Source organism: Diabrotica virgifera, chromosome 1, assembly GCF_917563875.1.
Source record: "Diabrotica virgifera virgifera chromosome 1, PGI_DIABVI_V3a".
NCBI lineage: Eukaryota > Metazoa > Arthropoda > Insecta > Coleoptera > Chrysomelidae > Diabrotica > Diabrotica virgifera.
This window is the reverse complement of record NC_065443.1, coordinates 88,661,839-88,688,964: the sequence shown is the minus strand read 5'-3', so window position 1 is coordinate 88,688,964 and position 27,126 is coordinate 88,661,839. Positions and strand designations below refer to the sequence as shown.

Genomic DNA, 27,126 nt, shown 5'->3' with positions numbered 1-27,126 from the left:
CTTCTGCCAGGCAGGTACTCAAAATAAATATCTGATGCATTCACTGCACCCATGCGCAAGCGTAACCGCAAAATTCTGAGTTAAACCATCTAACGAGGATGGGTTAAAATCTTGGTTAACTTAAACGAGTTTAAACTCTAACCTAGTACTGAAAAACTGAATATTTCGGTGACCGAAAAATAAATATGTTAACCCAGCACTGAAAAACCGGACCTTAGGAAGATTTTCTGCAACTTATCTTTAAGTATCAATATACGCATAAGAATTCTCAATATATTCTCTATATATAGAATATAACAAGCCCTTAGTTTTAGTATTCGTAGATTTCCACAAAGCATTCGACTCAGTAGAACTCGACAGTGTTATAGAAACACTAAACGAGAGCCGCATTGATAGCCGATATTCGAGGCTAATATTTCAATATATATAAAACTGCTACAAGCTCGATACAACTACACGCTAACAGCAACCAAATAAAAATCCAAAGAGGTATCCGTCAAGGAGTTACGTTGTCACCTAAACTTTTTATATCGGCTCTAGAAAAAGCTATCAAAACCCTCGAATGGGGTGATAACGGAATAAATGTGGACGGAGAGATGCTACACCAACTAAGCTACGCAGACGATATAGTCCTGATTGCAGACGATTTGGGACAAATAAAGAAAATGTCGGAAGAACTTAGTACAGCATGTCATAAAATAGGCTTAAAAATGAATATAACAAAAACAAAATATATCTTCTTTTTCTTCTTATAATAGGCCTCTTGGCCTGTTTCTTACCGATTTTGAGCTTGTATTCGTAGCTGTAATGTTGACTGCCAGCTATCTCGCCACCTTTTAAAGGGCCTTCCTATTGGTCTTTTGCCTGTTGGCTTCGAATCCCTGGCTATACGGGCTATTCTCTCTCTGTCCATTCTCGTCACATGCTGATTCCACTCTCGTCGTCTCTGTCTTCCCACCTTACTATATCTTGTATGTTACAGAGATCTCTTATTCTGTCGTTCGGTATTCTGTCTCTCAGTGTTTTCCCAGTTATTGACCTCAGCGTTCTCATTTCTGATGTTCTCAGTATCCTCTTGGTTTCTGCTGTGTCACATCTTGTTTCTATCGCGTACGTCATGATCGGTCTTCCACATGATTTGTATATGCGTACTTTCCCTTCCAGCCTCATACCTTTGTTTCAACAAAATATATGACGAACTTAATACCAAGTAAACACATTGAAATACAAAATGAACAAATAGAACTGGTAGACAAATATATATATATATATATATATATATATATATATATATATATATATATATATATATATGCGAGACAGGATTAGAAACGAAGATCTACGAGCTAAGACCAAAGTCATAGACGTCATTGAAAGAAGCTGTAACTTAAAATGGAAATGGGCTGGACACGTTGCCAGAATGAAGGACGGAAGATGGACTCGCAAACTAGTTGAATGGAGACCAAGAGCCGATAAAGGTAGCAGAGGAAGACCACCAATACGATGGCAAGACGACTTACGAAAGACAACAAAAAACTGGATGCAGAAAGCACAAAATAGAACACTTTGGAGACAAACAGGGGAGACTTATGTCCAGCAGTGGATTGAGAGAGGCTGATGATGATGATAAGAATTCTCAGATGTTACGTTTTAGTGTCCTCCTCTATGGAGCAGAAAGCTGGAGTCTTACAGAAGATGCCATAAAACGATTAGAGGCATTTGAAATGTGGTGCTACCGACGTATTATGTTAAGGATCTCATATATACATCACACAACTAACACAACTATCCTCCAGAGGCAAAGAAAAGGCAAAGAAATTATTTTAACACCGTAAAGAACAGAAAATTGGCTTACTTTGAAGAATAGAATAAGATGGGTCATGTGATCGGTGATCGTCAATATCTCTAGAAGATAGGCATATTTAGAAGAAGTAGTATTTGTTATAGTTCCGCTCATTTATGCTTAACAAGGAAAATTGTTAACAACCCAAAAAACGTTTTAATGATGTTTTGGATGAAAAACTGCCATTCTCATTGAGAAAGTTTCAGAACCATTTCGAACTTATGTTTTTAAGAAAACAAATAAATTATTTTTCTATTTTTATTTTCGGTTCGTAAACAAATTAGTTGAGCTAATTTTATTAAATCTATGAATGGGTTCATTCAAGAAACGTGCAAAGTAAGTACATAGAGTCGGGAGTTTCGGGAGCAGAAAATCAATACGAGTACGCATCCCACGTATCAAGCCGCCACGGTTGCCATGTTTACGGCGCTAAACCTTCGACGATCTAAATGTAAATCTGGAACGAGCTGCATCTCAACTCTCATCGACACAATTTTATATTTTACAGGACACTATTCTTAAGACGGAAGTTAAAACACGGATAAGAATAATTAGAGGAAATATAAATATTCTTCAAGATTGCCACATAAATCTATAGAGGGGCAAAATTATTATGGAATTAAATTCAATTTCTCGAAAATTAGCGACTTTAGAGACAAATCACGAAACAGGTTAATTTTTATTTTTAAATAATGATTTTTGACAACATATACATACATCATACCAGTGACGTTATCCATCTGGGCGTTATGATGTAATCGATGGTTTTTTTTTTAATGAGAATAGGGGTGTGTGCTAGCCCTAGTCCATTTTAAAGGTTAATAAATTCTCTAATCAATGATATAAACATTACATATTATATAATGTACATATTATGTAATGTTTATATCATTGATTAGAGAATTGATTAACCTTTAAAATGGGCTAGGGCTAGCACACACCCCCCTTCTCCCTTCACCCATATTATGTATACAGGGTGTTTGGTAAAGAATGGGCCATAGCTTAACCTTAGATTTCTGAGGTTAAAATAGGTCGACTTAACCTTCGGAGTACGGAGATTATTAGACTTACTTAGATTACGATGATGGGTCAAGCGTGACCCATTCTCATTTTATTTATAAGGATGTTTTAAATAGTCAGTATTATTAAACAGTATCTTTAATTTAACAAAAAACAAACAAAATCCTAAATTATTGTATTTAAATTTTTTAAGATGGTTACCCATAGGGCATATACTAGTTCGCTCCGGCGGCCAGATTTTAATACCTTTTACAGTAAACGGCCATAGGTAAATTTGCTCCGGCCATATATTTGAATACAGTGGAACCTCGATAAGTCGGATTAATCGAGACTGCGGCCGATCCGAGTTATCGAAAATCCGAGTTAGCCGGAGAATATGGTAAAAATGAATAAAACACGGTATACTTACAGATAAACTCCATTATACATAATTTCAAAAACATGAATTATATAAAAATGCACAATACATCTAAATTACGTGCAGTATTCTTTATTTCTTAGTAAAAAACTTGGTCCAAGTGAAAAAATGTTTGTTTTGTCTGATGAAAATCGGTTCGGGTTAGCCGGACTTCCGGGTTATCGGAGGCCGACTTATCGGGGTTCCACTGTACGTATTCCCGTAAACAGAGACGGCTGCGATTTACGTGTACTTACAAACATTATTGAAAATATTCTTCGAAATCCGAAGACCGGGTCAGGACTGACCCGACATCATAGATGTTACGTAGAGGAAAAACTGTAATTTACATGTTCACGAATTATATACGAAAAAATAGATTAAAACAAATAAGGAAAACTTACGATCAATCGGATTTGTAAAAAAATTATTTCATAAAATATTAAGAAATAACTGAATTTCGGGTCACGCTTGACCCAGTCTTCGTACTCCGAAGGTTAAGCTACCTTACCTTCGTACAAAAGTTGATAATAACCGAAATACAGGGTGACAAATTTAAACTTTTATTTTATTTATTCTTGAATATTTCCTGACAGGCATGGGATAACAATACGAAATTTGGTAATCGTGGTTTTTTTGGGATGAGAAATCTAAATTCGCTACCAAAAATGATGTATTGCCCAGAGGGCGTCACATACGTCTTTCAGTGCTCAGTTAATACGTTCAGTTTTTTTATCCCCCACTCTACATACTTTTTGAATCAAAATTTTTATTCTGCATTTATAGGTATACTACATTTATCTCGCTAAACTCAACTGTTTTCGAGATAAACACATTCTAAATCTGCGATACAACATATTATTTTTGTGCATAATATCATTGTAGTTATCATAATATCATTGTAGGGTGTAGACCCGAAAAATAAACTTGAAACCATAATAATTGTGCCAGTTCTTATATTTAAGTCATAGCATGGTAAATTCCATTTGAAGAAATTTGCTACACATTTTTGTAAATTTTTATGGAAGATATTTTTCGGGTGTAACTACAATGATTATTTCATTTATAGGAGATTCTGACCAATAGAAAGCTACATAAATCTAAATTAAACTGATAATTTTTGATAATTTCCCGTCGTCAAGTATATTACGTCAGATGCCCTTCGTTGCTACGAAAAAATACAATCAGTGACATTAATGACAATTAATGTTTTAAAAATTATAAAAGTGATGACTTTCAACCGTCAAATTAATATTTATAACAAATGTGTGTTTAATTGTACTAATTTGTACTTATCTACATAAATAAATTACAATAAAATTTTGGTTTTGAACAGTTTTATTCATGAAATAATCACAACAAATTGCACTCGATCTCTAAAATTAATATAGAATTTTAGAGCTCTTGTGTAATTACTACTGATAATATGCAAAAAATTATGTTGCCTCGCAGACTTAAAATGCGTTTATCTCAAAATCAGTTTAGTTTAACGAGATAAATAGAGTATACCTTTTTTAAGTAAAAATATTAAGAGAATAAAAGTTTTGATTCAAGAAGTATGTAGAGTGGGTAATAAAAAAAATTTAACCTATTTAACCAGCGATGAAAGGTGTATGTAGCGCCCTCTGGGCAATACATCATTTTTTGTGGTAAATATAGATTTATTGTCCCAAAAAACTCCCGCTTATCAAATTTCGTGTTATCCCGTGCCTGTTAGGAAATATTCAAGAATAAATGAAATGAAAGTTTCACCTTGACACCCTATAATATTCTTGTTCTCATGATCATTTTTCAGTGCGTCACAGTTTTTCGATTTCTCTCTAATGCATTAAGTTAGATGAGACGGAAAAAGCGGTAGCTCCGTGATTAAACACAAAAATAATGCAGCATTACAATGGTTATATACATAAGATGTCTATTCCTAACCTACGTTTGATTCGTTGATATTTAGAATGCGCGTTTTTTCTAGCCAATCAAATACACGTATTACGAACATTTGACGAAAACTTCGTTCATTTTGGCCATTTTTTAGAAGTGTCAAAGAGTCAAGTGACGGTTATTATTCAGGTCAGTATTTTGTGTACCTGTCATTTTGAAATTTCGAATTCGACTTCACTTGTGTTTCACAACGTCTTTGTGCATTATTTTGTGTTTTGGTTTAGAATTTAGTTCGTTAAAAGTTAGTCATTGACGTGAGGAGACTAGAGACATTCGAGATGTACCGAAGAGTGCTAAATATCTCATGAGTAGATAGAATAGCCAACGTGGAGGTAATGAGACTTACGCATAAGGAACGAGAACTACCAAATAAGAAGAAAACTGAGATATATGGGACATGTGATGAGAGATGTATATCTAATACTCCAGGTCATTATGCAAGAAAAAGATCCATAGTAAGGAGACGTAACTCATGGCTGAAGAACCTTAGGAACTGGTTTGGATGTAATAACAATGAATTATTTAGAGCCGCTGTTTCAGAAATAAAGATCTCTCTGATGATTGCCATCTTTTGAAGTGGAGACAGCACCTAGAGAAGAAGATAAAAACACAGTTTATGGATAGTTTTGTGTCATTTTTTAATGTTTCCATATTTATAAATTTAATTAACAATATTGTTTACTTTTTAATTCTATTCCCCTTTATAAAAAATACCTACATGTTAACATATTGTGTAAAAATCAAATCTACTAAATTACTAATTCCACAAGCTTTTCACCTATGGCTAAGTACGATTGTGGCATCTGTCAGATTCGTCAATAATTACATGAAATAAGTCTCGACACAGCCAATATAGTATATGACGTCATAATTAATGACGCACTGAAAAATGATCATGAGAACAAAAATATGTCGGTTATTATCAACTTTTGTACTAAGGTATGTTAGCTTAAATCGACCTATATTAACCTCAGGAATCTAAGGTTAAGCTATGGCCCATTCTTTACCAGACACCTTGTATAACAGCACTCCAAGCCTTAGAAACCCTTGGTTTCGATTCTTCTTCTTCTTTTAGTGCCTATTCGTTTCGAATATTGGCGATCATTCTGGCTATACTTATTTTATTAACTGATGCATTAAATAGATTAGTTGTTGTTGTGGAGAACCATTTCCTCAGGTTCTTTAACCATGATATTCTTCTTCTCCCAATTCCTCGCTTTCCAAATACTTTACCTTGAAAGATTACTTTCAGTAATCTGTATTTAGTGCCGTTTCTCATTATGTGTCCGAGATATTCTAACTTTGTCATTTTAATGGTATACATCACCGCTCTTTCTTTGCCCACTCTTCGTAATACGGTCTCGTTGGTTATCTTGTCCGTCCATGATATCCTTAGGATTCGCCTGTATAGCCACATCTCGAAAGCTTCAAGTTTTTTCTCCATTGCTTCAGTGAGTGTCCAGGATTCAACTCCGTAATACAATAGTGAGAAGATATAACATCGTAGGAGCCTTATTTTTATCTCTAGATTAAGGTTGTGGCTTTTAAAGAGTTTGGCCATGTTATTGAATGCACTCCTAGCCTTCTCTATTCTACATTTTATTTCTTGTGAGTGATCCCATTGTTCATTTACATTTGTTCCAAGATAGTTATACTGTTCTACTCGGTCCACTGTTGTATTATTGATAAGTAGTTGGGCGTCTCTAATTTTATTTTTTCTGATGATCATAAATTTAGTTTTTGATATATTTACTCGAAGTCCAAATCTTTCACTTACTTCATTTACTTTGTTTATTAGTTGCTGTAAACTGTTCAAACTGTCTGCAAAAATAACGGTGTCGTCTGCATAGCGGATGTTGTTTAGGCGTTCTCCATTTAGAAGTATTCCATGTTCGCAATTTTCCAAGGCTTTACTAAATATTTCCTCTGAATATAGGTTAAATAATATAGGTGAAAGTATACAACCTTGTCTAACGCCTCGTAGAAGCTAGATCGCTTCCGTTGGTTCACCTCCAAGATTCGTTCTTATTGTGGCTGATTGATTCCAGTATAAATATTGTATTATACGTCGGTCTTTATCATCCACTTGGGCTTTTGTTAGAACATCCATCATTTTTCGGTGTTGAACTGTATCAAATGCTTTTTGGTAGGCCACAAAGCAGGTGTAAATATTGCAAGTCGTATCTCTTCATCTTTGAAATAAAACCTGTAGACTAAACAGTGCATCTCTTGTACCTACGCATAGTTTGTATATTCTACGATGTATAATTTTAAGAAAAAGTTTTACTGTATGGCTCATTAGATTTATTAGCCTATATTCTCCGCACTTTTTTGCTCCCTGTTTCTTTGGTAAGGTAATAAATTCTGAAACTAGCCAATCTTCTGGAATATTGCCTGTGTCATAGATATTATTGAAGATTTTAGATAGTATTCGTAAAGATTCATCATCAAGAAGTTTAAGAAATTCAGATTGTACTCCATCTGGTCCTGGAGCTCTACCTTCTTTTAGTGATATTGTAACGGTCCACCCGTTATAATATCATTTTTAGCGCTGTAATTATTTAAAAAAAAAAAATTATTTTCTCTTGATCGCTTAATCAATTTCTTAATTTTCTCGTAAAGGACTTCTCATGTGACGTCACACTGTACGGAACATAGTTGTTGAACCGTTCCTTGTCATTTAATTCGTGTTCCGTGAGAGTTTGACGTTTTCCTCGCTGACTGTGGGAGGAATGAGAGACACTTGGCCGGTGGCTGCGAGGTTGACAGGTTGGTGTTGCTAGTTAGTACCGTAAATGGCGGTTAATTTCTTCAAAATTAATTTTTATTTTGACTAAGTTAAAGTATAGTCGTATAGTGAAAAGTTATCACCACTTGTTTCCTGGAGTACGGGTTTCCTGGAGTAAGGATGGGAGTACCATCAGTGGAAGAGGAATAAAAAAATTAACCGCCATTTGGAAGAAAGCTAACCCTCATGTGAAGTCGTACCCACCTTGACCACCTAGGGAAGCCACCTTGACCTTATTGCAGCCACCGCCAAGTCAACCTGGGAGTATGTCATTGGGAGCAAGCTTTGGGGAGCATTCCAGCTCAATTTTCGTCTTCGCTCCTGGGTCTACAGGAGGCATGATTTTGCATCATCCTGATGCTCATTTCTGAGGATGCAGCAGCAACCTCTTTAGGAGTCGTTTGGGAACAATTAGTGTGGTGATAAAAGTAACTATGGTTTTTATATTTCAGACATTTATGTGATACATTATTAATTACTTTTTCAGATTTAGCGTACTTTTTTTATATGACATACTTGTATACATATGACATATTTGAATATTAATATTTGGTTCCCAAACTATTGTAGCTCTGGTAAGTTACTTGTGTACACAAGGTAATAAGCCTAGAAAATTAGGTTTTTATATTTTATTATTGGTTTGATATTTATTTTTTGTAATATTACTTGCTTGCTTCCCAAATATTTTCTTATTTATTCGCTTTATTTCATTTGTTCGGTTAATTCGTCGTTACTTTATTTTATTGCATTTGCTTGGGTAATTTTGGTCATCGTTTCGGTATTTATCTTAACTTCATTTCTATAACTTTTATTCATTGTATATCTCACTTTGCTTAATTCATTTAGTATTTTCCCTTAGTTAGGCTCATGCCTATTTACATATATTTATTTGCATTATTTTCATCTTTGTCAGTTTCATTTAGTTGTACGTAGCAGGCGTACTATAACCATTTGGTAGAAGACTCATGTTAGTTGTACCCTATATGTAAGAGGTATTTATATAATTTTGTAATAGATAACATTATTGTAGTTATCTCAAATATAACTTTTTGTATAACTTATGTCATTTTAGAGTCACATGATATGCACTTTGTGTAACTCAGAGATTGTTAAAAATCTGGTAGTTAATTTTAATAAATATTTACTTATTTTGTATATCAATTATTTTATTACTCCTTTATGTTCATTATTACAGATTTAATATATTTACTATCTGACAACAGTGTAAGATACCTGGGAAAATGATCGAAGATCATTTTCATGGCGCCCATGATTGGTTAGTTTTATTTATTTTGTTCGTCTTTAGAAATTATTCATCTTCATTCCTTTTCAGTACCTTATTCTTATTTTATTATTTCACCTTTTAGTCATCATTACTATCGACATAGAGCTACTGTTCTTCGACAGGCATGCAAATGAGCCGTATCCATCCTTGAGTGTCAAGTTGCTCTCTTGCATCTATAGCTAGCCAACTCTATTCAGTTTGCCTCTGTCTCTTCCCACGTCTACTTATTATCCCTTCTAATCCCCCTTTCTTCAGTACTACTGCAAAGTAGTATTTTTTTTTTGTTTCTTACTTCGGCTTCAACGCTGAAGCCCCTTCATTTTCATTTTACTACTTTCAACTACCTAGTAGAAAGTAGTTCTTCATTTTTTTTTCCTTACTTCTGTTGGAGTACCTATATCTTGCTTTTTACTTTCACTCCAACAGAAGTTTTCTTATTTTTGTTACAATATTATGGCTGCTCTTATTTCTGCCACTAGTATAGGTGGTCCAGTTTCCGTAGGTATTGGGGACTGGTTCTCCCTCTCTTGTCTTCGATAATCTTGACTAAACTCTTACATTTTTTCTAGTCCTTCACTTGTTCTCTCCAGTCTCTTGTATTTGTTTCTTCTATGTCAGTCCGGACGGCATCAAACAACTTCCTTTGTGGTCTCCCTCTTCTTTTCTTCCCTTGTTTTTTTGCTAACAAAACTCTTAGGGCGTTTCTTTCTTGTGGCGTTCGTGAAACATGTCCCAACCATCTAACTTTCTGTACGCTGATTTCCTGTGTTATTTTAGATCTCTTATACATCTCCATTAGCTTCTGGTTTGTTTTTCTGCGCCATTCTCCGTTAGCCTTCTTTATACCACCAAAAGCTTTTTTCAAGATTTTCCTCTCCCAAATCTCTAGCTTTTTTTCTTCTATTTCATTCATTGTCCAAGTTTCACATACGTTCAATACTATTGTTTCATTAGTTTGAACCTCGGCTACTTTGGACCCGTTTGTTTACCTGTAACAGTGCGTTTAATGATCCTACTGCTTTACTACCTTTCAACAACCGTTTATCTATTTCTCTCTCTTTGTCTTCTCTTTTTGTAACTGTTACTCCAAGGTACTCAAATTCAGTTATCTTCTCAAATGTATACTCTCTGTCATTTGACCCTAGAGTGATACAATTATTTTCTTTGCCACTCTTATTTCCATATACTTGGTTTTTTCATAGTTTACAGTCAGGCCATATTTTCAAGCTTTTTCAAATTTTCTAAACATGTTTCGAAGTTCTATTCTTGAACGCGTCAGAAATAGCAAGTCACCTGCAAAACCCATGCACTGTTTTCTTTTGTTCAGAATCGTCCCGCTTGTCAGTATATTCACTCCTCTTATTATCTTTTCTAGCACTAGGTTGAATGAGTCTGTTGACAGGGGGTTCTCCTTGTTTTAATCCTCTATTAACGTTAAACTGAGTTGACAGACTTCCTTCTATCATGACTTTATTGACTGCATTGGTTAGCGTCATTTTAACTAATCGTATTAGTTTGTCTTATATTATTAGTGATCTCATTACTTCGTATAGTGAGTCGTAAGCCTTTTTCAAATCGATAAAGAGCATTTATGTAAGTCTAGATTTTGTACATAACTATTGTTTTGTCTCGAAATTTGGAATACTTTGGACACATTATGCGAAATGAATCCAGATATGCCCTCCTACAAGCCATCCTGCAAGGAAAAATATTTGGAAAGCGAGGTCCAGGAAGAAAAAGAACATCCTGGTTAAAGAACCTAAGAACCTGGTTCAACACAACATCTGTCCAGCTTTTCCGCGTTGCTGCAGACAAAGTGAAGATTGCCATGATGATCGCCAACTTTCGTCAAGGAGAGGCACATCAAGAAGAAGATTGTTTTGTAGTACTTTTAGCATAAAAATTTGATCGGTTTTTGCTTTTCCCTGTACCTGGTATTCTTAGTCTGGGCTGATTATCGGAGAATAGGCCATTTTTGGGAAAAGTTATTTACCAGCAATTTTATTGCTGGAATCGAATTATAAGATCCTATATATTAATAATATAGGTATGCAAAGTCCTCAGATAGTGTGCTACTTTTTTTATAAACCAAATGGCGCCCGCAAATCGTGTTTTTTTCAATTATTGCTCTAGAACTCCAAAGATTTTAACTTTACAACAAAAACACTCAAATAAAAATTCACCGTGATTAAATTCTGCATAGAGACGTGTTTTTCCCGATCTGCTCCGACGAAAATTTTCCTCGGACAATGCGGGTTTTCCCAACAAAATCTTTAATTTTCAAATAAAGTTTTAGATAAGTAATTATTTACCAATAATTAAATAATTTGGTGACTTAAAAGCCTTCTTGGTTTAGATTATAGTTCCAGAAACTGATGCAAATTAAACGAATATTTTAGCAACAATTCAATTGTTAATTAATAATTTACGGTCGCAATAATAACCAAAATAATTACGATACACTGATCAAACTTTGAAATCTTATAAAGATGAGATGCCTATTTAACATTTTGTCGGCAAAATATAAATTTTTTATTTTTTTTTGCGTAATCTTTAAATGTTTAAAAAAAGATAGTTATAAACAAATTAACGTTACTCAGAAAGTTTTTATTATATTATAATTTTAAAAAATAGCTAAAATGCGCATTACAAATATCTTGAAAATGAATGCATTAAAACTTTTTTTCAACTATTTGCAAAAAAGTTATGAAACAGCAAAGTAAACATACGATTACTACGGTGTTAATAATTTTTTTTAATTCTTTCAAAGCGTAGAAGTGAGTTTAAAGTACAAGCTAATTATTTATAAAACAATATCGATTATCAGCTTAATGGTTATATTTTGATTAAAGATTATAAATATATTTTTTTGTAATTTACACGCGCGAAAGTAGAATAATACAGTACCGTAGCTACCCGCCCACATACACAACTCGCGCGAGTTTAAGCGTGTCAGTCGCTTCGAGTTAACATTTTATCTCCGGCTCTGTATCAAGCCTACTTTCGCGCTAAAAATTACAAAAAAAGTATTTTTAATCTTTGATTAAAAAATAACCATTGCACTAATTTTTGACATTCTTTGTGAGTAATTAGATTGTACCATAGACTCACTTTTAAGCTTTGAAACAATTAAAACAAATTATAAACAATGGAGATATCGTGTATTTATTTTACTGTTTCCTAACTTTTTTGCAAATGGTTGGAAAATTTTTTTAAAGCATTCATTTTCAAGACCTATGAAATACGCATTTTAAGTATTTTTTAAAATTAGAATATAATAAACAATTTCTAAGAAATGTTAATTTGTTTATAACAAATTTTTTTTAAACATTTAAAGATTATGCAAAAAAATGAAAAATTTATATTTTGTCGACAAAATATTAAATAGGCATCACACCTTTATAATCTTTCTAAGTTTGATCAATGTCGCATGATAGTTTTGGTTGTTATTGCGACTGTAAATTGTTAATTAACAATTGAATTGTTGCTAAAATATTCGTTTTATTTTAACCGACTTCTGAATTTATAATCTATACCAAGAAAGCTTTTATTTCACCAAGCTATATAATTATTTATAAATAATTACGGCCCAAAAAATTTATTTGAAAATTCGAGATTTTGTTGGGAAAACCCACATTTTCCGAGGAAAATTTTCGTCGGAGCAAATCGGGAAAAACATGCCTCTATGTAGAATTAAATTGGGGTGAATTTTTATTTGAATATTTTTGGTGTAAAGTTAAAATCTTCGGAGTTATAGAGCAATAATTGAAAAAAATACGATTTGTCGGCGCCATTTTGTTTATAAAAAAAGTAGCACACTATCTGTGGAATTTGCATACCTATATTAATAATATATAAAATCGTATAATTCGATTAAAGCAATAAAATTGCTGGTAAATAACCTTTCTTTGTACTTTACTAATTAGACCAACGTATTATAACTATTTTTTTTTTCAAAATTTAAAGATTATGTAAAAAAAAGGAAAATTTATATTTTGTCGATAAAATATAGCCAAAGAATGGCGGTACAGAGCCCAATTTGAAAAATATATTAAGATGTGGAAATTACTCTGTAATTAAAGACAATATTAAAAAAACGAGCCTGTACCGCCATTAAGAAGAACAAAAAAATACACTTTCTTCAAATAAACTTTTTTATCCGATCCCTAGATTTTGTGTCATTTTGGAACTACTAATGAAATAAAAAATTTTATTAGTTCCAAAATGACACAAAATCTAGGCATCGGATAAAAAAGTTTATTTGAAGAAAGTGTATTTTTTTGTTCTTCTTAATGGCGGTACAGGCTCGTTTTTTTAATATTGTATTTAATTACAGCGTAATTTCCACATATTAATATATTTTTCAAATTGGGCTCTGTACCGCCATTCTTTATTATATTACGAATACGTGTGCCCAATATCTCGAAAAAATATTCAAAATTACAGCCGCAATCTTGGAACGCGTTTTCGCTATCTGTTGATCGCTACTGTATCACCTTATATAATAAAGAATGGCGGTACAGAGCCCAATTTGAAAAATATATTAATATGTGGGAATTACGCTGTAATTAAATACAATATTAAAAAAACGAGCCTGTACCGCCATTAAGAAGAACAAAAAAATACACTTTCTTCAAATAAACTTTTTTATCCGATGCCTAGATTTTGTGTCATTTTGGAACTAATAAAATTTTTTATTTCATTAGTAGTTCCAAAATGACACAAAATCTAGGGATCGGATAAAAAATTTTATTTGAAGAAAGTGTATTTTTTTGTTCTTCTTAATGGCGGTACAGGCTCGTTTTTTTAATATTGTATTTAATTACAGAGTAATTTCCACACCTTAATATATTTTTCAAATTGGGCTCTGTACCGCCATTCTTTATTATATTACGAATACGTGTGCCAAATATCTCGAAAAAATATTCAAAATTACAGCCGCAATCTTGGAACGCGTTTTCGCTACCTGTTGATCGCTACTGTTTCCTCTTAAACAAGCATCTCATCTTTATAATATTTATAAGTTTGATCAATGTATCATGATTATTTTAGTTATTATTGCGATCGTAAATTGTTAATTAACAATTGAATTGTTGCTAAAATATTCGTTTAATTTTCACCGGCTTCTGGAATTACAGTCTATACCAAGAAATCTTTGATGTCACTAAGTTATTTAATTATTGATTAATAAATAATTACTTACCTAAAACTTTATTTGAAAATTATAGTTTTTGTTAGGAAAACCCGCATTTTCCGAGGAAAATTTTCGTCGGAGCAAATCGTGGAAAACATATCTCTATGCAGAATTTAATTGTGGTGAATTTTTATTTGGGTGTTTTTGTTGTAAAGTTAAAATCTTCGGAGTTATAGAGCAAAAATTGAAAGAAACACGATTTTCGGGCGCCATTTTGTTTATAAAAAAAGTAGCACACTATCTGCGGACTTTGCATACCTATATTATTAATATATAGGATCTTATAATTCGATTCCAGCAATAAAATTGCTGGTAAATAACTTTTCCATGAATTTTGCTAATTAGCCCAGAGTATCTCCCATTTTCTCTGATTCATAGGCTTTTATTCTGGTTCTTATAATTGTTGGCTATATTTTATATACCTACCACTTCTATAACAGTGCGATTCCTCTGTAATTTTCACAGATAGTTTTATCACACTTCTTCTGAATTGGGCAGATGAGTGTTGTGTTCAATTACTCCGGAATTTTTTCGCTTTCCCAGAGTTTCTTTATAAATCGAGCTATTTTTTGCTGCAGTATATTTCCTCCTATCTTTAGTATATCTGCTGGCACTTCGCGTTCTCCGGTGCTTTCATTACTTTTTATGTCTTTTATTACTGCTATTATCTTTGTTTCTGTCGGTTTTTGTGTTTGTTATGGTTCTGTTTCTTGTATTTTTTGTTGTATTTCGGTTTCCGTTTGGCCTTTATCGTTTAATAATTCTTCAAAATATTAACTATGCCTATCTGTTTAGTTTTTCTGTCTTGGCTCCCAGTAACAGACCATCCTTATTTCTGCAAAACATTGTGCGTTTATTTTGTGTCACTCGTGTTTTTTTTTACTCCTTGATAAAAAGTTCAAATTGCTTTTGGACATAGTTTTCTTCTATTGTTTCTAGTTGTTTTTCCAGTAGTTTTCTCTTTTTTTGCCTGCATAATCGTTTCTTTCTTCGTTTAGCTTTTGTTTTTATAAAGATCCTTACTTTTGCTGTTTTGTTTCTACATTTTCCATTTTTGCGTTATTCCTCTGCTCTAGAATTCTTTTGTAGTCCTCGTCATTAAACCAGTGTTCTATCTGCCATGTTTACGGTGCTAGACCTTCGGCAATCTAAATGTAAATCTGGAACGGGCTGCATCTCAACTCTCATCTACACAATTATATATTTTGCAGGACACTATTCTTAAACGGAAGTTAAAACACGAATAAGAGTAATTAGAGGAAACATAAGTATTCCTCATGATTGTCATATAAATGTATGAGGGGCAAAATTATGGAATAAATTCAAATCTCTCGAGAATAGGCGACTTTAGAGACAAATCACGAAACATGTCAAGCTTTATTTTTAAATTGTGATTTTTTGACAACATATATAGGGTGAGGCAGATAACTGGCCTATTAGAAATATCTCGAGAACTAAAGGCAACAGAATCATGAAAATTGGAATAAAGGGTTTTGAAGGATGATCTATTAAATGAAAATATTTTCATCTCTTTGCAACTTCCGCTTATACCGGAAGTTGCTTATAACTTCATTTTTTTAAATGGGACACCCTGTATATTTTTACATTTTTGAATTCTCTTCGATATCTTCTTTCTTAAAATATGAGGTTTTGTAATATTATACAGGGTATTTTAAAAGATAATTACGTTTTTTTATTAATTTCGTAGCAATATTCACACCCTGTAGAATTGTAGTAGTTTGACATCTAAAACTCTAGTTACGTTCAAATGATTTTTAATATACTCTACTATTGTTAAGAATCATTATTATAGCTAAATTTTTAATTTTAGTATACAGGGTTGGTCGAAACTCGGAATGAGTATTTTCTGAGTTTTCTTAAATAGAACACCCTGTATTTTTGTATTGCAGTGAAATGTAATGTAAAGATTCCTTTTTTGTTTCTTAAGCATTCCCTATACCTAACTGCTTTAATTTGTGAGTTATTGGTGATTCAAGCTAAACATTAATTGCAACAAAAAATACGTAAAATTTTATTAGGTTGGCCGTGAAAATACTCAATCCCAAATAATTTTTCAGAAATAAATACATATTAATCCAGACTGGTCCTTAAAATTACCAATATTGGTTTAGATATCAAAATGCCTACGTAGTTAAGATTGTTGGTGCGATTAAAAATTAAGCACAAATTAAAGCAGTTAGGTGTAGGGAATGCTTAAGAAATAAAAAAGTACCATAAAATATCATTTCATTGCAATACTAAAATACAGGGTGTTCCATTTAAGAAAACTCAGAAAATACTCATTCCGAGTTTCGACCAACCCTGTATACTAAAATTAAAAATTTAGCTATACTAATGATTCTTAACAATAGTAGAGTATATTAAAAATCATTTGAACGTAAGTAGAGTTTTAGATGTCAAACTATTACAATTCTACAGGGTGTTAATTTTGCTACGAAATTAATAAAAAAACGTAATTATCTTTTAAAATACCCTGTAAAATATTACAAAACCTGATATTTTAAGAAAGAAGACATCAAAGAGAATTTAAAAATGTAAAAATATACAGGGTGTCCCATTAAAAAAACCGAAGTTATAAGCAACTTCCGGTATAACCGGAGATAACCGGTATAAGAGATGAAAATATTTTCATTTAATAGATCATCCTTCAAAACCCCGAGATATTTCTAATATGCCCTTTATTTGCCTCACCCTGTACATATACATCATACCAGTGACGTTATCCATATGGGCGTGATGATGTAATCGATGGTTTTTTTAAATGAGAATAGGGGTGTATGCTAGCCCATTTTAAAGGTTAATCAATTCTCTTATCAATAATATAAATATTACATATGTATATAACAGCACCACAGGTCATAGAAACCCTTGGCTTCGAAGTCTTGACTAAATTCTTACACTTTTCTGGTCCTTCACTTGTTCTCTCCAGTCTCTTGTATTTGTTTCTTCTATGACAGTCCGGACAGCATCAAACAACTTCCTTCGTTGTCTCCCTCTTCTTTTCTTCCCTGGTATTATTGCTAACAAAACTTTTAGAACGTTTCTTTCTTGTGGCATTCGTGAAACATGTCCCAACCATCTAATTTTCTGCGCCCTGATTTCCTGTGTTATTTTAGATCTCTTATACATCTCCATTAGCTCCTGGTTTGTTCTTCTCCGCCATTCTCAGTTAGCGTCCTTTATACCATCAAAAGCTTTTTCAAGATTTTCCTCTCCCAAATCTCTAGCTTTTTTCTTCTTTCTGATTCATTGTCCAAGCTTTACATACATACATCACCGTTTCTCTCACTATTGTTTCATTAATTCGAATCTTGGCTGTCCTGGACACGTTTTTTTTCCTTCAACAATGTGTTTAATAATCCTACTGCTTGGCCATCTTTCAAGAACCGTTTATATATTTCTCTCTCTTCGTTTCCTCTTTCTGTAAGTATGACTCCAAAATGCTCAAATTTAGTTACCGTCTCAAATTTATTCTCTCTATAATTCGTCCTTAGAGTGATCCATTTATTTTCTTCTGCATTTTCCCAACTCATTTCTACCTAGGTACTTGGTTTTTTCTTGGTTTATGTTCGGGCCAAATTTTCTAGCTTCTTCCTCAAATTATTTGAACATTTTTCGAAGTTCTAGTCTTGAACGTGCCAGAAATATCAAGTCATCTTCAAAACCTATGCACTGTTGTCTTTTGTTCAGAATCGTTATCGAGAACAAAATCGTTGTTCAGAATGTTGTCTATGTGCCGCTTGTCTGTATATTGGCTCCTCTTGACCCCGTCTGTTCAGTTGGTGCATTCCAACGAAAAATGGACCTAGTTATTCAAGGAATTTTTATTTTATTTTGATATTGGTCTTTACTCCTTTGAGTAACTAGGTCCATTTTCCGTTGGAATTTACCAGCTGAACAGACGGGGTCGTGAATTGTAAGTTTTTGAATTCCCGCTTGTCTTCTTCGCTTCAGCATCCATCTTGCTTGCAATTTTTAGAAGCCATGGAGGTGTTACCATGGAAATGGACAAATAAAATTTCAATTAAAAATTCTTTTAGTAATATTTTTAATATTTTTCAATATTATTTATGTTTCTATTAGGTTGAAAACTTTGCCTTTAAATATTTTAATTTTTTCTACTTTGTTATTTTCTTTTGTTAATTTTCTAATTTGGCAACACTGTTCTGACAAAAATATATATACCTACGAAACGAAATGGTTTGGTGCCCCTTTCTAGTTCTGTCGGCCCATATCTTCTAACCCGTTTTAAATTTATAATAAATACATGTCTCTTTGTTGCTCTCATTAAAGGCGCATACCAACATTAAGAAATTACCCAGTCTGTACATACTAAGGATTTCCACAGTTTTATAATATCCTTCACTCGACAGTTATTTTCAGTTCTTTCTGTTTGCCGGTCTCCTTCCTGCAGATTTCTTCTTTCCATTGCTTCGTCCACTTCATATCTGAAAGATCTTCGGGATCTGCCTCTCTTCCTTCTTCTTATAGGGCTCCAATCTGTTATTTTATTTATCCAACAATTTTGGTTTGCTCTTCTGACTTGTCCGTACCAGGTTAATCTCTTCTGTTCGATGTAGTATGTAATATCTGAGTTCATTTCCATTATTTTCTTAATCTCTATGTTATATTCTATCTCTTCTTGTTACTCTACATTCTACAGCTTCTCTTAGGAATTCCATCTCTGTTACTCTTATTTTGTTTTTGATATTCTTATTTATTGTCCAATTTTTACACCCATAAGTGAGGAGACTTCTTGTCATAGTGTTATATATTCTTCTCTTTATTTTTATGCTGATGCTCTTATCCCACAGTACCAGGTTCAAATTTCGTATGCAGTCTCTTATTTGTCCTAGCCTATTTTTTATATCTTCTTCCGTTGTTACTTGTCAGCCAGGAGACTGAGGTTTTTGAGCCAGGATGTTCTTCGTCGATCATGTGTCCCTTCTTTTATGTCTGAATAATTACATCCAAGTTCATATTTCAGATTTCTCATCATGTTTCACCTTTAACATTCTACGGTAAGTCAACTTTCCGAAAGCCACAAATACTTTACAAATTGTTTCAGAAGGAGTCCATGCTTTTATTACACTTTGAATAGAATTCTAATAGTATGATACAATTGATCCAAAAGATGACATAACCCAGACATCCAAAGTGAAAGTTATCCTTTAACACCAAATTGTTCTATAAGGTCCACATAATGTTCAGAAAAAAGTCACACCATTTTGAGAGTCGGGTTTGGGGGGAGAGGGGGAAGAAATCGGTAAATTCGTAGTTTTTTACGTTTTTCGTCAATAGTTCTAAAATTTTGCAGTTGATCATGAACAACCATCTATACAAAAATGTTCTACATTAAATTTGAAATAAAAAAAGGCCCTATGCATAATCCTTCTGAAATAAATGGTTCCAAAGTTACGGAGGTAGTATAGTATAATTGGTCCAAAAAAGGCCTAACCCAGACATCCAAAGTAAAAGTTTTCCTCCAACACCACATTGTTCTATCTGGTCCACGTATTGTTCAGTAAAAAGTTGCACCATTTTGAGCGTCTGATTTGGGGGAGATGGGGGAGAAGTCGGTAAATTAGTAGTTTTTTTACGTTTTTCGTCAATATTTCTGAAACTGTGCTTTAGCGTAAACAATGTTCTATACAAAAATGTTCTACATAAACTTTGAAACAAAGAAGGTGCTATATATAATTGTTATAAAATCAACGGTTCCAGAGTTACGGAGGGTGGAAAGTGGAGGTTTTCGATACTTTTTATATTTTTTGGGCAATTGATGACGATTTTGGGTGGTGCGGTTGACGTTACTTCAAGGGATTATCACTAACATACCATCAGCCACTGAAATAGCAAATTTTATTTACAAAACACAATCCTAAAGAAAATTTCTTTCATCAGTAATAATATTATAAATTGTCCAAAAAATATAAAAAGTATCGAAAACCTCCACATTTCACCCTCCGTAACTCTGGAACCGTTGATTTTATAATAATTATGTGTAGGATCTTTTTTGTTTTAAATTTTATGTAGAACATTTTTGTATAAAACATTGCTTACGCTAAAGCACAATTTTAGAAATATTGACGAAAAACTTAAAAAAACAACTAACTTACCGACTTCTTCCCCATCTCCCCCCCAAACCGGACGCTCAAAATGGTGTAACTTTTTACTGAACAATATGTGGATCATATAGAACAATTTGGTGTTGGAGGAAAACTTTTACTTTGGAGGTTTGGATTAGCCCTTTTTTTGGACCAATTATACTATTCTACCTCTGTAACTTTGGAACCGTTCATTTTAGAAGAATTATGCATATCGCCTTTTTTATTTCAAATTAAATGTAGAACATTTTTGTATAGAAGGTTGTTCATGCTAAACCGCATAATTTTAGAAAAATTTATTGACGAAAATGTTAAAAAACTACTAATTTACCGATTTCTCCCCCTCTCCCCCCCCCCTACCAAACCCGACGGTCAAAATGGTGTGACTTTTTTCTGAACATTATGTGGATCATATAGAAGAATAAATCTAGTTATACCCTACTATAAAAACATATAATAATAGTCTCCCGTTTTATGCCGCTGTGACTTTAAGAGTATAGCAGGGTAGTCTGCTATATCTAGGGCCTACGGTATACAAGGAAGGTAACAGGGCCAGTGCTACGCTTCAACCGCCTATTATTACCCCTGGTTTTACCCAATTTTATTCAGGCTGAGTCGACCTGGGGCCTATAGACATTTAAAAATATCTAGTTGTTCTTGCCGGCGGTAGGATTTGAACTCCGTACCACCGGCATGCGAGCCAAGCACACTACCGCGTAGCTACGCCGACCCTATAAAAACATAACAAACGTTATAAACGTGCTTTTAAGGTAATCCTTAAAGTTCTGTTGGTTAATACATTTTGCATATTCTGATATGTACCTACTTAAGTATAATGTTCCAGCTTGTCTATTTTGCTTTTTGAGTCCTATCCCTGATTTTTGAAACATATTTTTCTTTCTCATAACTACTCAATACTTTCTACAGTATTTCTCAATCTATTATGTTTCTTTATCTAATTTTTACTACGGTACTAACATTAACCCGTCATATTTGTTTTTAATTATAAAAATTTGAATTGAATATTTCCAAATATCCTGGCTCCTTCGCCAATTTTTTTAATACGAGTAGTTTTATCTATACTCTCTCATTTACACTAAGCATCAAAACGCACCACCTTAAAAATGGGACATTTTTGATGTCTCGTATTTCCTAAACCTGTTGTCCGATTTGAGTGATTTTTTTAGTATATTATAGCTTTGTTTTTCAAGAATATTCATGTAATAATATTATTGCTAAAGAGGTAAGTGTCATTGTATATCGGGTGTAAGAATGATAGTGTGGTTTTTCCTCAAAGTTTGGAACAACCTGTGGAAAATTCTAGCTTATATAAAATATTGAAATTAAAACTCGACTGTAGCCTTAGGCTTTCTTAACATTTTGCTTTTCGACTAATTCGCCTATGTTGGATAATAAAAAAGTTAAGTACTTTAACATCTAGCAATGCTATTCATCATTACAGGGTGTTTCTAAATAAGTGCCACAAACTTTAAGGGGTAATTCTGCATGAAAAAGTAATGACCGTTTGCTTTATAAACATATGTGCGCAAATGATTTGTTTCCGAGATACGGGATGTTGAATTTTTTCTTACAAACTGACGATTTATTTATTGCTCTAACACTATTTGAGATATGCAAATGAAATTTGGTAGTTTTTAAGAGGCAATTATTGCCTCTTTTATATTACTTTTATACAGTCGAACCCGCTTATTAGAATACCTGTTAAAGGAATATCCCGCTTTAAGGAATAGAAATTTGGGGTCCCGGAACGTTTCTACTAGCCACCAATGATCGGTTATTAGAATATCCCTGTTATAAGAATACTTTTGATTGGCACGAAGGCCATTCCAATAGGCGGGTTCGACTGTATTATTTAGTTTGGAATGAATATTATATTTTTTACGCAAAATAAAGAAATTCATGTCAAAAGTCAATCTCTTCTATTTTGCCAACATGAAAACTGATATCTATATGCGATGATTGTATGTCACAGCGGTCGAATACTGCAATAACTCCGCTTCTCTACACAACCTCTGACCGTATCAAAACTGTCGTATACAACCGCCCTACTAGTCCTGTCGCCAGGTGGGGTACAACGGCCTCCTTAATTCAGATGGACTTACTCAAATTTTTTTTATGTATTTTGACCCGTAGAACACGAATTTTTTGGGTAACAGTTGATCCGGATGTCGATAAGATTGTTATAAACAAAGAACTTGAGGAATTGCATAACAGCGATTTCTCGCAAAACAAAAAATATTTTTGTATTTTTTGGGTCATTCCAAGCAAATAATGTTCTTACAAGTTTTTTCGTAGGATGCACAGTTTTCGAGATAAACGCGGTTGAACTTTCAAAAAATCGAAAAATTGCAATTTTTGAACCCGAGTAACTTTTGATTAAAACAGAAAATAGCAATTCTGCTTACCGTATTTGAAAGTTCAAGCCAAATTATATCGGTTTTGATTACTTGCATTGCTAAAAAATTATTGTTTTATGGTTAAACCAAGCTATAAACACATAGTGTTTCCCGTGAAAATACATGCGTTTTAACGCATGCTACGTAGAAATAGCCTCGCTTGCACTTGGACCTACTCTACCTACTCGTTCGATTTTAAATGGGATTTCATTGAAAACATCACTCAAACACTATGTGTTTATAGCTTTGATTAACAATAAAAAAAATAAATTTTTAGCAATGCAAATATTCAAAACCGATATAATTTGACTTGAACTTTCCAATGCGATAAGCAGAATTGCTATTTTCTTTTTTAATAAAAAGTTATTCGGGTTCAAAAATTGCAATTTTTCAATTTTTTTTAAGTTCAACCGCGTTTATCTCGAGAACTGTGCATCCTACGAAAAAACTTGTAAGTATCTTTTTTGCTTAGAATGACCCAAAAAATACAAAAAAAATGTTTTGTTTTGCGAGAAATCGCTGTTATGCAATTCCTCAAGTTCTTTGTTTATAACAATCTTATCGACATCCGGATCAACTGTTACCCAAAAAATTCGTGTTCTACGGGTCAAAATACATAAAAAAAAGTTATGTAAGTCCATCTGAATAAAGGTGGCCGTTGTACCCCCCCTGGCGACAGGACTATACCTACTTATTGAAATGTCGGTCGTATACGACCGCCTGGCAGTCAACCTGTTAACTTTCGCATTGTCATGGTGATGACAAATGTGAGCAATAAATTACAACAAAAGTTTTGACAGTTTTGTGGTTTGAAAGAAGTTAGAATTTTTAAATGTCAAAGTTCTAAAAATTGTAGAATAGAAATGAATTCCAGTGACGAAGAGTTACAGTTTTTTTATTTGTTTATCGTAGATAAAATATTGTATGAAACTGTGCGTGAAGTACTTTTTGCGAACTTACGCGATGTATAGCACTCGCTCCGCTGTCGCTCGTGCTCTAAACATCGCGTGCGTTCGCAAAAAGCATACTTCACGAACTGTTTCATAAATAACTATTGTAGATATTGTCCTGTAATTGAGAATGAATAAATTATAATTGTTGATGTATAAGACGTTTTTAGAAAAAATATTGTATGGTATACGTGTTAAAAAGTACATTTTTAAGGCACTCATGTGAATTGCAGAATTTGCTTCGCTCATTCTGCAAACTTTCACAAGCGTGCCTTAAAATTGTACTTTTAACACTTATATCATAAATAGTTATTATACTTTACTTTAGTATAATCAAATTGTCCTACTTCAATAAGCATCTCTTTGTAAAGACAATGAAGTCGACTTTACTATGCCACATGACTAAGGCAATGGTAGCCAAACATTTACTCAAAACAGCAAAATTACACTATAATATGATTTCGACTAGCTGAGTTATTAATATATGTATACTGTATACGCTATTAAAAAATTTCTACTTTATTTTAATATTTAGATTTATGTGAAAACACTTATAATTTTAATGTTGTTCTGAAGCTATTTCCTTGTGGCATTTTTATAATCAACTATTTTTAATGGGAATAAGCCCCAATTTTACCAAATAAATGATTTTATTAACGTTTCGAAGCCCAAATCGGGTTTCGTTGTCAAAATACAAAATACTACTGGGCTTCGAAACGTTAATAAAATCATTTTTTTGGAAAAACTGTGGCTTATTTCCATTAAAAATAGTTACTTCTAATTTTATTTATTTATTACACTTTTTTAAACTAATAAGGATCGCTAATGTTAATTTGTTTAATCAAATTTATATATTTTATTATTCATAATAGTTTATATACATATTTAATATTCGACAATCTTTTTTGTTTAATCTTCATGAAAATCTTAAACGTACTCAAATTTAATGTAAATTCTAAATGAAAAAAGAAATATATAGAAAATCAAGAAATTGAGTGTTAAAAAAGAAAAATGATGGTAGCTTCGACACGATTAGAAGGAACAATAAAGGAGAAAGAGAAAGCAAGAGTTAATAATACTTTTATACCATAATAATCATAACAAATAAAGAGACCCACGAGGATGACTTCTATAACCTTTGTGAAGCTAAGAAAATTATGATTTCAAATAAAGTAATGCTGTAATGATATTTACTAGTAGTTTATATATTTTATTAATTTCATTTTGTTTATTAAGTAGAATACAATATTAATATAGAATCAGTGAGTACTTTAATAATAAATTCAAAATGAAAATATTTATCACTTTATCACAAAGATATCAAAAATAACTTACCAAATCCAACAATCAAAATCAGTAGCAAATAGGTACAAATATCTAGGAACGATATATCTCTAAAGTACAACATGGTTTATGAATATTGTTGAAGAAGGGGTGGCCCACCCCTTTCTTCAGTATCTTCTCTTATATCCGGGCATTTGTTGCGTAGGCCTTGGGATGAATTAACTCTACAACAAAAGTAAAATATAAAAGCACAAATCGGAATAATTTTAAAATCATGATATATGTACATAACTGCTATTTTGTGAAACTGTTGAAACGTTTAGTAAGAAGCATGTATGAAAGAATTATCTATGTTATGAAAAAGTGATGAAAAGTATATTAAAAATTTATGGCAGGGGAGCCCAAGCCAAGATTTTTGTAGTTACTCGAGCGCGTCAGATTATTACATGGGGAGAAACCTTCTACCCTGAAAATGTACCTCTACCATATATTGACTCTTAATGCAGGGGAGTTCGTTAAGGGGGGGGGGCGAAAAAAAATCTATCCTTAGAAAAACTCGAAATCGTCAGATTAAGATAAGGTAAGTTAAGTACATGCAAAACAGTGTATATTTCAAGAATCTGACGATTTGAGCGGGGCGTAAGAAAATGGGTGAGTCCAAAGTTTCACAAGAAAAAAGCGAATATTTCGCGAAATGAATGACAGATTGAAAAACCAAAAAATACGTACTCAATATTTTTTAAAAATGTATCGAATGATACCAAACACGACTTCCACGGAGAGGGGTGGGGGGTAAATTTAATATTTTAAATGCTAATCCCGCGATATTTCGAGAAATGAACATCAGATTGAAAAAGTGAAAAATACACGTATTCAATATTTGTGAAAAATCTATCGAATGGCACCAAACACGAACCCCCACGGAGGTGGGTGGGGGGTTACTTTAAAATCTTAAATGGGAGCCCCATTAGCCCCATTTTTTATTGCAAATTTGGATTTTTTACGTAAATATAAATAACTTTTATTCGAGACATTTTTTCGAATTATGGATAGATGGCGCTAGAATCTAAAAAATAACGATTGTTAGAAATGGAAAATTAAATTAAAAACGGAAAGTCCATACTAAAATGGAAAACTTTACTTAACTTTTTTTGGTTTTAAGACCTACTCTTAGCAACATAATAGGCCTCCTAAGCGCTCGAGTGACTGCACATTTAGCATACTTTGCTCCCCTAGAATTAGGAAGCAACTTACAAAACTATATATATATATATATATATATATATATATATATATATATATATATATATATATATATATATACCTATATATATATATATATATATATATATATATATATATATATATATATATATATATATATATATAGGTATGGAGATAGAGTATGTCATAAAACACCAGGTCTAATGTTATTACAGTTTATTGAAGTTTATTCTGCAATAACACAGCTAAAGGACGGCAAAGTAGCAGGTCCCGACAATATACATGCAAAACTACTCAGACTAATGGACAACGATTCAATTAGCGATAATCACAAAGATACTCAACAACATAAATATATTCAACTTTGCAGAAATACCAACACAATGGCTGAAGTCTGAGTTTATTGCACTTCCAAAAAACCAGGAGCCAAAAAATGTGAAGAATACCGTACGATAATCCTGATGAGTCATCTCCTAAAATTGTCCCTAAAGAGTATCCATAGAAGAATTTACAAACTATGTGAAAGTCAAATTTCCCCCAACCAGTTCGTGTTCATAAATGCTGTTTTTACGAGAGAGGCTTTGTTCTCAATACAAGTCTTTTTCCAGAGATGCAGAGACGTCAATTGCGACGTAAACGCATGTCTGGTTAATTACAA

At 32.8% G+C, this 27,126-nt stretch overlaps 1 protein-coding gene across 1 annotated transcript in view; it reads right to left on the bottom strand.

Moving 5' to 3' along the window:
- Positions 1–27,126, bottom strand: part of LOC114325882 (low-density lipoprotein receptor-related protein 4) — a 205,281-nt gene that overhangs the window by 150,455 nt on the left and 27,700 nt on the right. The window contains exon 2 of the mRNA XM_028274017.2: positions 25,296–25,468. Coding sequence (XP_028129818.1) covers positions 25,296–25,368 — 73 coding nt within the window. The 5' untranslated portion in view covers positions 25,369–25,468. The remainder of the gene's footprint in view (positions 1–25,295; positions 25,469–27,126) is intronic.